The following is a 14192-nucleotide window of genomic DNA, read 5'->3' as shown; positions in this document are numbered from 1 at the left end:
CACTCTTGGCCATGCTCCTTCCTGTCCTACCTGTTCAATTTGCTTTCGCTGTCTTCTCTATCACTATCCTGCCTCTCAATTGCCTCACTTCTACTTTGGATCCCACCCCCCGGCAATCTAGTTTAAACCCTTCCTAGTAGTATTGTATACATACAAGTATAGTACAGCAAAGTTCACATTCTCACTTCTTCTCAATTGCTACAGACATTTACTAGTGACATAAAAAAGGGAGTCTCTGGGAGGACGGGCTCTACTGGCTGATATACCAGTTTTAATTTTAAAATAAAAAGAAAACTTAACTCCTTCAACTTGTTTTTAGTAAAATGCAAAAAGAGACTTCAAAAGCATCAGTATTGCTGAGAAGGAAGAAGCCAAATTATCACAGACAACATCAAAAATATTCATCAGCTCAGAGAACATTTTTCGTGAGAGAAATTGTTAAGCTTTCAGGTCGAGGTCTTCTCAAAACTTCTGGTCAATAGTCCCTGAATTCTATATTTTATTTCAGATTTCCAGTGTACGTGGGGTTTTGCTTGTGCTAATTAACCTCAGGGTAAATTGCTTAAGGGAATAGCATGACTGAGCATAGTCAACATGGATTTAGAACATAGAATATTACAGCACAGTACAGGCCCTTCAACCCACGATATTGTGCCAACCTTTTAACCTACTCTAAGATCAATCCAACCATTCCCTCCCATGTACCCCTCCATTTTTCTATCATCCACGTGCTTAGCTAAGAGTCTCTTAAATGTCCCTAATGTATCTGCCTCCACCACCTCTGCCAGCACTGTGTTCCATGCACCCACCACTCTCTGTGTAAAAAAAACATACCTCTGATATCCCCCCCTGTACTTTCCTCCAATTACCTTAACATTATGTCCCCTCATGTTAGCTATTTCCGCCCTGGGAAAAAGCTTCAGGCTGTCTACTTGATCTATGCCTCTTAGCATCTTGTACACCTCAATCAGGTCTCCTCTCATCCCCCTTCACTCCAAAGAGAAAAGCCCTCGCTCGCTCAACCTATCCTCATAAGACATGCTCTCCAATCCAGGCAGCATCCTGGTAAATCTTCTTTGCACCCTCTCTAAAGCTTCCACATCCTTTCTATAGTGAGGCAACCAGAACTGAACACAATGTCCTAACTGTGGTCTAAATCAGGGTTTTATAGAGCTGCAACATTACCTCATGGCTCTTGAACTCAATACACTGACTAATGAAGGCCAACACACCATACACCTTCTTAACAACCCTATCAACTTGCACAGCAACTTTGAGGGATCTATGGACTTGGATCCAAGATCCCTCTGTTCCTCCACACTGCTAAGAATCCTGCCATTACCCCTGTATTCTGCCTTCAAATTCAACCTTCCAAAGTGAATCACTTCACACTTTTCCAGGTTGAACTTCACCTGACACTTCTCAGCCCAGCTCTGCATCTTATCAATGTCCCATTGTAACCCTCAACAACCTTCTACACTATCCATAACACCATCAACCTTCGTGCCATCTGCAAACTTACTAACCTACCCTTCCACATCCTCATCCCAAGTCATTTATAAAAAATCACAAAGAGCAGGGGTCCCAGAACAGATCCCTGCAGAACACCACTGGTCACCGACCTCCAGGCAGAATACACTCCATCTACAACCACCCTCTGCCTATAGTCAAGCCAATTCCGAATCCACACAGTCAAGTTTCCCTGGATCCCATGCCTCCCGACCTTCTGAATGAGCCTGTCATGAGGAACGTTATCAAGCACCTTACTAAAGTCCATAGACACCACATCCACTGCTCTACCCTCATCAATGTGTTTTGTCACATCCTCAAAGAATTCAATCAGTCTTGTGAGGCATGACCTGCCCTTCACAAAGCCATGCTGACTATCCCCAATCAGACTATGCTTCTCCAAATGCTCATAAACCCTGTCCCTAAGAAACTTTTTCAATAATTTGCCCATCACTGAATTAAGACTTACTGGTTGTCCCTACTCCCTTTCTTGAACAAAGGAACAACATTTGCCACCCTCCAATCATCTGGTACTACTCCTGTGGCCAGTGAGATGCAAAGATCATTGACAAGGGCTCAGAAATCTCTTCCCTTGCTTCCTGTAGATTCCTGGGGAATATGCAGTCCGGCCCCGGGGACTTATCCATCCTAATGCTTTTCAAAAGTTCCAGCACATCCTCCTCCTTAACATCAACATGTTCTAGCTTATCAGCCCATTTTATGTTGTCCTCACAAACATCAAGGTCACTCTCACAGGTGAATACTGAAGCAAAGTATTCATTAACGACCTCCCCTACCTCCTCCAACTCTAGGCACATGTTTCCTCCTCTATCCCTAATCGGTCCTACCTTCACTCTAGTCATCCTCCTGTTCTTCACATACGAGTAAAACACCTTGGGGTTTTCCTTAATCCTACTTGCCAAAGCCTTCTCGTGTCCCCTTCTAGCTCTCCTAAGTCCATTCTTAAGCTCCCTCCTGGCTACCTTGCAACTCTCTAGAGCCCTGTCTGATCCTTGCTTCCTAAACCTTAAGTAAGCTTCTTTCTTCCTCTTCACTAGATATTCCACATCTCTTGTCAACCATGGTTCCTTAACCCTACCATCCTTTTCCTGCCTCAATGAGACAAACCTATCCAGAACCCCATGCAAGTGATCTCTAAACAACCTCCATATTTCCATTCTGCATTTCCCTGAGTACTTCTGGTCTCAACTTACACTGCCAAGTTCCTGCCTAACAGCATAATTCCCCCTCCCCCAATTAAATACTTTCCCATACCGTCTGCTCCTATCCCTCTCCAAGGCAAGGCTAAAGGTCAGGGAGTTGTGGTCACTGTCTCCAAAATGCTCACCTACCAAGAGATCTGACACCTGACTAGGTTCATAGCCCAGTACCAGATCCAGAATGGCCTCTCCTCTCATCGACCATCATGTCATGGACGTGAGGTCTTTGAGAATTTGACCATCAAAGTAGATAAAGAGGAACCCTGGTTATGGTGTATTTGAATTTCCAGAGGTCATTCAATAAGGGCCCACAAAGGAGATTGGTCAAAAAGCTTACAGTATACAGAGCTGAGAGCGATATTTTGCATGGATTGAGAGTTGCTTATTAGCCAGAAAGCAAAGAGTGGGGATAAAAGGATAGTCCTCAGAATGGCAGGCTGTGCCAAGTGCTGTGCTGCAGGATTTGCATTTGAATTTACAATTCATATAAACAGTTTGGCTGAAAGAACCAAATGTGATGTTGCAAATAATACAAAACTAGGTGAGATTATGAATAAGGAGGAGGATATAAAGAGGGTCTAAGAGAAAACAGATAAACTGATTGAGTGGGCAAGAATAAAGCAGATGTCAAATAATATAGGCAAATATGAAGTTATTCACTTTGGTGGAGAAGACAGAAAAATTGAGTATATATTTTAAACGATGAGAAATTGGGCACTGTTTACGGTCAAATGAACCAAGTGTTCTTGTACAGAAGTAACTGAAAGCCAACATGTAGATGTAACAACAATTGGGAAGACAGATGGTTTGTTGGCCTGTATTAGGAGAGGATTTGAGCACGCATTTGCAGATGTTTACATAGGGGCCTTGGTGAGACTGCAGCTGAAGTATTGTGCACAGACTGCCCCCAAACCTAAGAAAGAATATAATTACAATACAGGGATCATTGTGGATATAAACCAGAGAAAAGTACAGCACTGGAACAGGCCCTTTGACCCATGATAGCTGTGCCTGTATTTTAAAGGAGATCTTAATGAAACTTAAAATTCTTTTGGGCTTGACAATCTGGATGGAGAGAGGATGCGTCCCTGGCTGTGGAGCTGGGAACCAGGGGTAAACAATCTCAGAATAAGAATAGGCCATTTAGGTGTGAAGAAATTTCTTCCCTCAGAGTGTGGTAAAGTTTTGGAATTCTGCACTCTGGAGGGCTGAATCACCGAGTTTATGCCAAAGATTGATAGATTTCTGGATACTAGGGGAATCAAGGGATACGAGGATAGTGCAGAAAAATGGAGCTGAGATACAAGGTCAGTCATGACCTAGATGACAGGCGGAGCAGGCTTGGAAGTCCAAATGGTGAACTTCTGTCCTTGCTTCTTACATAGAGCCTTCCGTATTGAAGCACAGCAGTCTAATCAGGGTTTGGTAACATCTTAAATCAAATAAGTGGCAATAACCATATAAAACACATATGTATATTAAACAATTGGCGACTTATTGAATTTTTTAAATTGAGTTTTGTGCCAACTTTTCAGATTTTCCAGTCCTATTTTGGAGATCTTATACAGTGAAACTATCCAAATCAACACAAATTTCAAGCTTTATCATTTTTAAAATCCTGGCAGCAATATAATGCTGTAAAACTCCAATAATCCCAAATCCAACTGGTTGGAAATCTCGATGGTTTGGCATCTGACTCTTTCATTAGTCTGGAGAGCGAAACAGTCATCCAGAATGCAAGTGGAGTGGGGACTGGGTTGTAAGTTACAAGGTGAATTTTACAATCTGAAATTCCCCAAATTTCATTTCCCTTTCTCTTTAAACTCACTGGGGCTCAGTTCCCTGTTCCCTTTAAGTTAACTAGCTTCACTGAAATATCTATTATACTACTATGTAACATGTAAAAAATGTGAAATACAAGTGTGTTGGGGTATTAATAGCAGGGACATGCAATTGTTCAGGAAATCCACTGGTCTGGTGCCAAAGTCTCGAGGCTGCTGGATTATTCGAGTTTTACTGTACCATCAAGGTCATCTTGCTTACCTGTAGAAGGCTGTTTCGGCTGGTCGCTCGGTACAGTATCTTTCACTTGTTCTCCTTTAAGCACTGCTACTGCCTCAGCTGTGACTTCCTGCACAATTCTAGCAGAGATCACTTCTGCTGAATAAATATAACAACAACAAGTCGATTTCTGAGTGAGAGCAAATTTGTTTTTGGCACTTGGACCTCCAAATTAAAAATGAAATAAGAAAAAAGAAATTAACACAGAGATGTCAAAATTTACTTGACAGAGAAATGTGTTTTATATCTTGTTACAATGCACATTCATTGTTTGAAACTTGTACATTCTCACGGTATGGGTACATATGCTGTTTAGGAAGATTATTATTCCACAAGCATTATTCCATTCATTTCAATGAATCTGCTACACTCCCACTGTATTGTGCAGAAATAGTCTACAGATGTGATTTTATTTTTGCTAAGAGGAAATTATGTTTAGTTGCCAAGTTGGAACTTGGCTCAATCTTGCCTACCCTTATGTTACTATTCAGATATGAACTGCATTAAAATGGGGTATATAGGCACACCTTGGATCATGTCAGATTAACTAATGCTGAAAATAAAACACCTTTCTTGCCTTTCTCGATGTTTTACCAAATCTGTATTGTATCTCATGGTTAGTCAGAAATACTATTTTATAGTGACTGGGTTATACAACAGTGTGACTTGCATTGTTTTACAACTGTTTACTTCATTGCAACTAAAAATTGAGTTTCTCTTCTAAACTTCAATGAAGTGACTGGTTAAACTGGGAAGAAAAATTGGCAGCTAGGACTGAGCTCGAAATTGGAAACAAAGAGATCATTAGAACACAGATATAATTAACACGAGAGTGCAGCAAAAAAAATGTTCCTCTGACTACATTTAAGATTAAAGGAAAATGCACAAAGTATTTTAATCTAGGGTTTGAAATACAAAAGAAAACCATGACTGAATCATAAAATACAAATTGTTTTAATCTCCAGAAGACTCTGACTGCTTGAGGTAGGGGACGTAGAGGGACATTGATTTAATATTCTGGGTAAAAGTTAAAAGGGAGTTGTGAGGAAAAATGTTCATGCACAGACAGCAGTTAAGGATCTGAAATTCACTGACAGGAAGGGCAAGAAAAACAGAGTCAATCAATACCTTCCAAAGGGAATTGGATAAACACTTGAGGGAGAACAATTTGGAGGGCTCTAGGGAAGAGCAGGAAAATGGAACTGACTGGATGCTCTATTAGAAGCTGGTAGAGACTTAATGTGCTCAATGGTCTCCTCCTGTGCCATAGCTATTCAATGATTCCATGCTCAGCAAAAGGGGGTCTGAAGAATTACAAGTGATAAATATTAAGAAAAACAGAACAAATGATTAATGTTCTGGCAATTTAAATAATTAAAATGGTTTAGGACAGGTTAAGCATGAAAAATAAAAATGTTGTAGTGTTGAAGGGCAAACACCTCTGTTTTCACATTAGATTGTGATTGTAAGAATAAACAGGATGGATCAGAGGAATGATTCAATCTGATGATGCAAATGTCACTCCACTCTTTAAGGAGGGAGGGAGGCAAAAGACAGGAACTTATAGGCTGGTTAGCCTGTCTTTAGTGGTTGATTAAATGTTAGAGTCCATTATTAAGGATGAGGTTCGGGGTACTTGGCAGCACATGATAAAATAGGCCGAAGTCAGCATGGTTTCCTTAAAGGGAAATCTTGCCTGACAAATCTGTTGGAATTCTTTGAGGAAGTAACAGGAAAGATAGACAAAGGAGAGCCAGTGGATATTGTTTCCTTGGATTATCAGAAGGCCTTTGACAAGGTGCCACACATGAGTTTGCTAAACAAGATAGCTGCTCATGGTATTACAGGTAAGGTACTAGCAATGGATAGAAGATTGGCTGACTAGCAGAAGGCAAAGAGGGAGAATAAAGGGGGCCTTTTCTGGTTGGCTGCTGGTTGCTAGTGGTGTTCTGCAGGGGTCAGTGTTGGGTCCGCTACTTTTCACGTTATACGTTAATGTCTAGATAATGAATTGATGGCTTAGTGGCAAAGACTCAAATGATACAAAGATAGGTGGAGGGGCAGGTAGTGTTGAGGAAGCAGGGAGTCTGCAGAAGGACTTGGACAGGTTAGGAGAATGGGCAAATATGTGGCAGTTGGAATACAGTGTAGGGAAGTGTATGGTCATGCACTTTGGTAGGAGGAATAAAAGCACAGACTATTTTCTAAATGGGGAGAGAATTCAGAAATCGGAGGTGCAAAGGGACTTGGGTGTCCTAGTGCAGGATTCACTAAAGGTTAACTTGCAGGTTGAGTTGGTAGTAAGGAAGGCAAAAGCAATGGTAGCATTCATTTTGAGAGTACTAGAATATAAACACAAGGATGTAATGCTGAGGATTTATAAGGCATTGGTCAGACCACATTTGGAGTATTGAGAGTAGTTTTGGGCCCCATATCTAAGGAAGGATGTGCTGGCATTGGAGAGGGTCCAGAGGAGATTTACGAGAATGATCCCGGGGATGAAAGGGTTAACGTACGAGGAGTGTTTGATGGTTCTGGGCCTGTACTTGCTGGAGTTTAGAAGGACAGGGGGGGGGGGGGGGGGGGGGCAGGGGGGAGATCTCATTGAAACCTGCCAAATATGAAATGCCTCGATACAGTGTAAGTGGAGAGGATGTTTCCAGTAGTGGGAGAGTCTAGGGCCAGAGGGCACAGCCTCAGAATAGAAGGACCTCCCTTCAGTGCAGAGATAAAGAGGAATTTCTTTAGCCAGAGAGTGGTGAATCTGTAGAATTCATTGCCACAGACAGCTGTGGAGGCCAAGTCATTGGGTATGTTTAAAGCAGAGATTGATAGGTTCTTGATTAGTAGGGGTGTCAATGGTTACAGGGAGGATGGAGAATGGGGTTGAGAGGGAAAAATAAATCAGCCATGATCAAATGGTGGAGCAGACTCGATGGGCCGAATGGCCTAATTCTGCTCCTATGTCTTATGATCTTATGACATATCCCTGTTTGATCCTAGAACAAGTCTACAGTATCCAGGTAGCTGTAAATAATTTAGGAAATTCAAAACCAATGTCATCTATGAGCCTAAGAATATCAGAAGATTTGTCATAATTTTAGACAGTTTCACACTTGGGCTTAGTTACATTTTCAAAAGCCAGAAATTTTTTAGGATTACAGCATAGTAATCACCAGAAAGAAATGCTCCACGTCTGACTCTTTACAAACTGCTGGACAACTTGTACTACTTTGCCAAACTGAGGAAGTACTTTCTCATTGTGTGGCCCTCTGTTGAAACAACTGGCATGACACAAAATTGCCGGATTTACAACAATAACAAAATGAATCCCACATAGAGATTGCAAATAATCTTGCAGAGACCCCGTTAAGGATATGACTTGGTGGGGCATTCAGCTAGGAGGCTTGGGGGAGTTGTGAAGCTATGTAGTCATATTCTAGCTGGCAGTGAATTGTCCCAAGCAGTTTTTTTTTAAACTTTGTCTTCGAGGTATACTATTCCAATTTTACCCATCACTCGGAGGTTGAAAAGTAATAAGTTTCAGTGTGAAAAGCCATTTTGAGATACTGAAATAGCTACAATGTGTGAATAATTTGAGATATGATGAGGTAAATGAGAGGGCGAAGGAAATTTTGAATCTTTAGCCCCCAAAGGCCGCCTTGTCATTTTGAAGGCTGCCTTCATCATGTCATTTCTGGGTCGCTTGCAGACTAATTGATAGAGAGTGATTGCTATCATTAGTCAACAACTCCATTATCATTGCATCAATCTACTCAGATTGGTTCATGTTTACTTGTCTATCAATTCATTGTTTCCTATGAAGGCAGTGCAAAGGTGCTGTTCCATTATGTTCCCTTATGATTGATTTGGACACTGATTCTATTCTTTTGTATTTTGCACGTTCAACATACTGATGCTGCTGCTTAATCATTAACTTAGAGTTATACAGCACGTAAACAGACCCTTCTGCCCAACTGGTCCACGCCGACCAAGATTCTCATCTAAGCTAGTCCCATTTGCCCATGTATGGCCCTTATCTCTCTAAACCTTTCCTTTTCATGTATCTGTCCAAGTGCCTTTTAAACTTCTCAACGATCAAAACAACAATCCTCAAATAAAACTGGGTAAAAATGTCCTTTTCTTTTGATTTTTCCTTCTTAACTTTTAATTTTTTTCTCTTCACTCTTTTCCTTAAGTCCACTGTATTTTGCTTTCTCTCTCTAATTTGACAATATTTCTGTCTCCATTATTTCTTATCTTTATCATTCATTGGTGAAAATGGGTTTGTCTATATGGTATTCATGAAGCCCAAGATGCAATATTGATTTTGTATCTTGGAGCGTATCAATTATACAGTAATTTGCAGTGCACTAACACATTAACACTAAGCTAATAAATAATGTTTTGTCAGTGCAGTAATTTCCGGTGACTCATTTCATTGCTCTTGCATGATAGCAATCCCAGCAACCACAGCATGAAGTAAGAATCAAATGGTCAATAAAAAGATTGAAATAAAATGAACAAGCATAATGGAGAAACAAATGCACAAAAATAGGAGAACGCAGGACATGGAAAACAGAAACGGACTGAAAAGCAAAGAGAAAAAAAATTGAAGTAAAAATTCAGTTTGAAAGTAATTTAGAAAATGAAAGATTAAATTACATGTTTACCATCTTATCAAAATAAAAGGAAGCTAATAAATTAGTACTTAATTCTTTGGTTTTCTAATTGATACTATATACAATTAGATATCAGTGGTTATTTTGTTTTTTTTCAAACCCACTATTATTAAAACAAACATATTCACTGCAATCACAGTCTGGCCTGGAATGCAATTCCACCTAAAGTGAAAAACTTCACATCTTATGAGTATTATAATATTATTCTACGGGTATAGTACGTTTCCCTTACAGGGTTTTAGTAAAATAGTTAATGAAAGGAAGACTTTTTTTTCCTCCAGTGGTGGTGTTTGCTCACTATGGCACAGACAAGCTTTTCCCATGCTTTTACTAATGCTCTGAATCTGATCGCTCTCAATGTTTGTAGGTTGGGGCAAATTTCTATTTTTCTCTCTTTCTTCCTTGTTACAGCTACAGGTATCTAGATTTAACTCACTGACCACAAAAACACAAGGCAGAGCACCAAAGCGACTCACTCCAGGTCATCCCTTTGTACCGTGCTTTAAGAACCTGATCAAACCACAAATAACATGCAAAAACAAGGGATGACAAACTTGATATACTCAGTGATCTACGAGCAACATTGTATCACCACTGGTGATATTAATTTAACCTTGATAAAGGACATCAGTTGTCCAGAGTATAAAGCACTGGATTGAATAAAACAATCAATTAAAAATATTGGGTGCTAGCTGTGTGGAGTTTGCATGTTCTTCCTGTGACCGCATGGATTCCCTCCGGGTGCTTCAGTTCCCTCTCTTGTCAAGGACATGCATACATTGACCTTGGTATGTATGTGAATGGCAGAATCTGGGGGGGTGGGGGGGTTGATGATAATTTGGGGAGAATAAAAAAGGATTAGATTAGTGTAAACGGGTGGTTGATGGTTGACGTGGACTCGTGCTGAAGGGCCTGTTTCCATGCTGCATCTTTGACTCTATGAGCGAATACTGTGAAAATATTAAATCTGAACTGTATGAACAAAATAATTACTATGTTCACTAACAGTAACCCAATGATAGATACAGAGATGAGCCTGATCATACCCACTACTTTTCACGCATGGCCTACCAACAGCACACACAATATCAAACAGCATTCAGTTATGTAAGATCCTATTTTCAAAAGTACAATTTTTAAAAATCAAATCATCTATGGTCCAACATATTGTACACAAAAAACTTTGATTTACCATCAAAAATACTGGCATTAAATTGAAATGCGTGAGATTTGAGCCTCCCCAGTTTGTAATGATGTTAAATACGGAAATCACATACAGAATTTAAATCTGGGCTCCAGGGGCACTGATAACTGCTGACCTTGAGGTATGGATTTAATGGAGCAATGCTAAGTACAGACCATTCCAATCCATCAAAATATTCAAACAGGACAAACCTGTAAATAAGAAATAATTATCTGGACATTGTGGTAAAAGATTAATGTCTCATTCACTGAATCATTCAGCTCACGTCACTTCTCTTCTCATTTGCACTATGTCCCTCATGTACATTATCCAAAGGGATGTAAAAACATTCCATTTGTCTGCTGAATCATTCAGAATGACCACTCCTCCACTATCACCTCTAACTGTTATTAACACCTCTGTATTAATTGACTGCATGATCAACGTCAAATTATTGATAACCAAGGAATTACCTTTAAATAAACTCAAAGACAACCAATGGTATCCAAATTGGCTGCAGCCAAACTCAAATGACCACTGATCTGGGTTCCACCCTGACTATTCTCTGAAACTGAACTAAGTATTATGAGTACACAACCTGATCCACAGTTGAGCGCCAATCCTCACATATCCCAACCTTTACAGAAGACCTTCATTCCTTCCATTGCAACATCATGTGCACTGCATCTTTAACTCTTCTTTACGGCAAACACTCAATACTTCTTTGCTTCAAGACTCCACATTCTATTCTTTTGGCCTCCTGAGATTTATCCTGGGTAAAGTCTATCCTGAAAAATTCTGCCCATCACAATGGGGAAAAAAAATTGGTCTTCTCCAGTAGTGCAAAACTGATTCATACAAATCAGTGGCCTACTTTATTCTGTGACTGAGGTCATGGAGTGTGTTGTGAAGCAGGCTGTGTATTTGCCATGACCCAGTTTTATGTCACTGAGAGAAGACAAATCCACTTGTTGATGACAATGTTCATTCAGGTCAGTTCGATACTTATTTGGCATATAAAAAATCCATTTTTTTTAAAGGTGGAACAATACATTAAGTAATAATTAATGGATGAAGTACAAAACAGTATGAATTTGAATGTTTTAAGAACTTGAGCAATACATCTGTACATCTGATTATGAACACAATGCAAGTCAGAAATTGTACCTTCTGTTGCAGGAACTGATTTATTGTCAGAAGTTCTTTCAGACGCTGCAAGAAAGTAAATAGAAAAGTAGACAAGGCAAAGAAGAAAGGATCAGTTTAAGGCATATATACATCAGCTTGAGAATAAAAGTTACATGCTGCACATGAAATGTGATTGCAACAATTGCAAAATGAAAGGCAAGTGATTTGCCTGACAAAATACACAGAGCACTGGGGCACAGTATTATGTCACTTAAATAAATGCATGGAAAATGGTGCCACTGTTATGTGAACCCTGGCATTTCCTGCTCTTACAGTTACCAATTTTGGTTTGGTTAAGTGTTATTAATACATTTGAATATAAAGATTACAACATAATACCTGCAGTTAAGTCAAGTGGACCAACTAATCTTGTATAATTTATCATATCATTTGACTCACTGGAACAATTGTCATGGCAGATTTAGTGATGGACAAGCACAATTACAGGTTACCTTGAAATAACCAAGGTGTCTGCACATGTACACACTGTTCTATGTAAATTGTTGTGTTTAGTCAGTTCAACAGCTGTTCAATGGACTGTTATCACACCTACTGAAAACCAGGTACTCCCTTATTTGATTTTATGTTGATTTCTATCCCTCCAGTCCCAGTGTATTGAAGGCACAATACTACACAGAATTATTAGAGTAAGCGACTGTTCTTTAAAAATGAATGTAAGAAACACCATAGCTAGCCAAATGTGCAAAAGACTTAGAAAATAATAAACTATATCTGATACATCAGTGACATTGCAGAACAGACTTTTTTGGAGAACATTTTCACTGTTTATATCTAGATTTCTGATGCTAAAAATCACAAAATATTCAGAATTTATGAAATATGAATAGAAATTCTTTTGTGTTGTTGATCAAATTGTCAAACCATTTGTTAAATACTTGAGGGAAGTAGAGAACTGCAAACAGATGACCTTTTATAACCTTGCACCTTACCTGTAGTTATTCCTTATTAGTTGGAAATCAGTATTTGCATAATACGATCTGAGATCCAGCCATGAGTAATACTACTACCTGCACCATGTCATGCATCCTTCTCATCTAAAAAATCTTTCCTGCAACTCATCTGAATATAGTACGAGTGATCTGAAATTTAGCAGCAATTTCTTTAATCAAAAGGTTACAAATATCTCTACCCCAAAAGACTGTGGATGTCTAGTCACTGCGTACATTCCAGGCTGAGACTGATGTATATGAATACTTCGGGATTGAAAGGCAAAGTTGACGTTTCAGAATTAGCTTCGAGGAGCCACATACTCCCGTGGCTTCTATTTCTTATGGCCAACTGGCGATTTCTTAAAAGAAAATGCACCACACTGTATCAGAGATCACATTAGGAATCAGGCCTGTCATATGTCATGCAAGTCAAACTGATACTAGTGTCTTGATGAGGAAAGGGCAAGGTAATGATGGCCTTATAGATTCACTGTACACTTTAATTCTCCAATGTACGTTCCCTGTTTCAGTTTTGTGGACCTGAATATGGAAGAAAAATACACTTGTGTGACATGTTTTGAATTAAAATGGATTTCCATAATTATTCTAGTCATATAGTACAGCCATTGAGTCAAAAGTCATACATAAATTAATGAACTAGACACTGAAAATACACCAGACCATAGCCAGTAAGGTGGCTAATTTGTTTTTAATTTAAACTTTCTACAACGATCCATAGTTGTTGTTGTTGGAATGACCTTATTTCTAAAACGCCAGATACCAACGGGGAGGGAAAGAGGATTGCCCGAAAAATAGCACCAGTGACCATACTCTGCAGTGTAGTAAGGCAATCCCCATTTGAAAAGTTGTACACACGCACTGCAAATCTAAATCATGTTTCCGCAAGATTATCGTAGACGCGAGGTCACACTGTTTTCAAAATTCAGTTTATTCAATTATATCAGCACTACTGTTATCTCTTCTTGTGAGGGTTTGGGGTGCATCTGCATGGTGAATGCTAAATACAGTGTTTGAGGAGTAGGAGTCCTTCCTTTCCTCCCCCACCATCACCCCTAGTCACCAAGTGCAGGCAGTTCTAGATTCCCGTGCAAACGATAAAGTATGAACTTGCTGGTCACTGTGTGGTGGGGTTCATCTAACCACACCCAAACACTGTCGACTTGCTGTGTCCAAAGACCGAACGTGAACTTGCTGTGGTTCTCCAGGAGAATTTGTCTCCTGAGCCAGTTCTAAATTAGAACTGGCACAGGAACAAGTGAGCTCATTGATTTCAGGGACAGCTGTGAAGAAGATTTTCCTTTTTTTTGAATGAACTGAATTTAGTGAAAAGTTTTTTAAATCTTCAACTGTTTAAATTTGATAACTATTTTAATCGTTT

General features: G+C 39.5%; 1 protein-coding gene across 14 annotated transcripts in view; it reads right to left on the bottom strand.

Annotated features, from left to right (window-relative positions):
- The window catches only part of map2 (microtubule-associated protein 2), a 256918-nt gene that overhangs the window by 43796 nt on the left and 198930 nt on the right, over nucleotides 1–14192 (bottom strand). For 10 of the 14 annotated variants that reach the window (XM_052024106.1, XM_052024095.1, XM_052024084.1 and 7 more), the window contains 2 exons: nucleotides 11823–11867; nucleotides 4773–4889 (listed from right to left, as the gene is read on the bottom strand). In XM_052024106.1, the coding sequence (XP_051880066.1) occupies nucleotides 4773–4889; nucleotides 11823–11867 (162 nt within the window). The remainder of the gene's footprint in view (nucleotides 1–4772; nucleotides 4890–11822; nucleotides 11868–14192) is intronic. The other 4 variants (XM_052024161.1, XM_052024196.1, XM_052024141.1 and 1 more) reach the window with 3 other exon arrangements.

Source organism: Pristis pectinata, chromosome 1 (assembly GCF_009764475.1).
Source record: "Pristis pectinata isolate sPriPec2 chromosome 1, sPriPec2.1.pri, whole genome shotgun sequence".
NCBI lineage: Eukaryota > Metazoa > Chordata > Chondrichthyes > Rhinopristiformes > Pristidae > Pristis > Pristis pectinata.
Note: the sequence above shows the minus strand (reverse complement) of the source record. Positions and strands in the feature narration are given on the sequence as shown.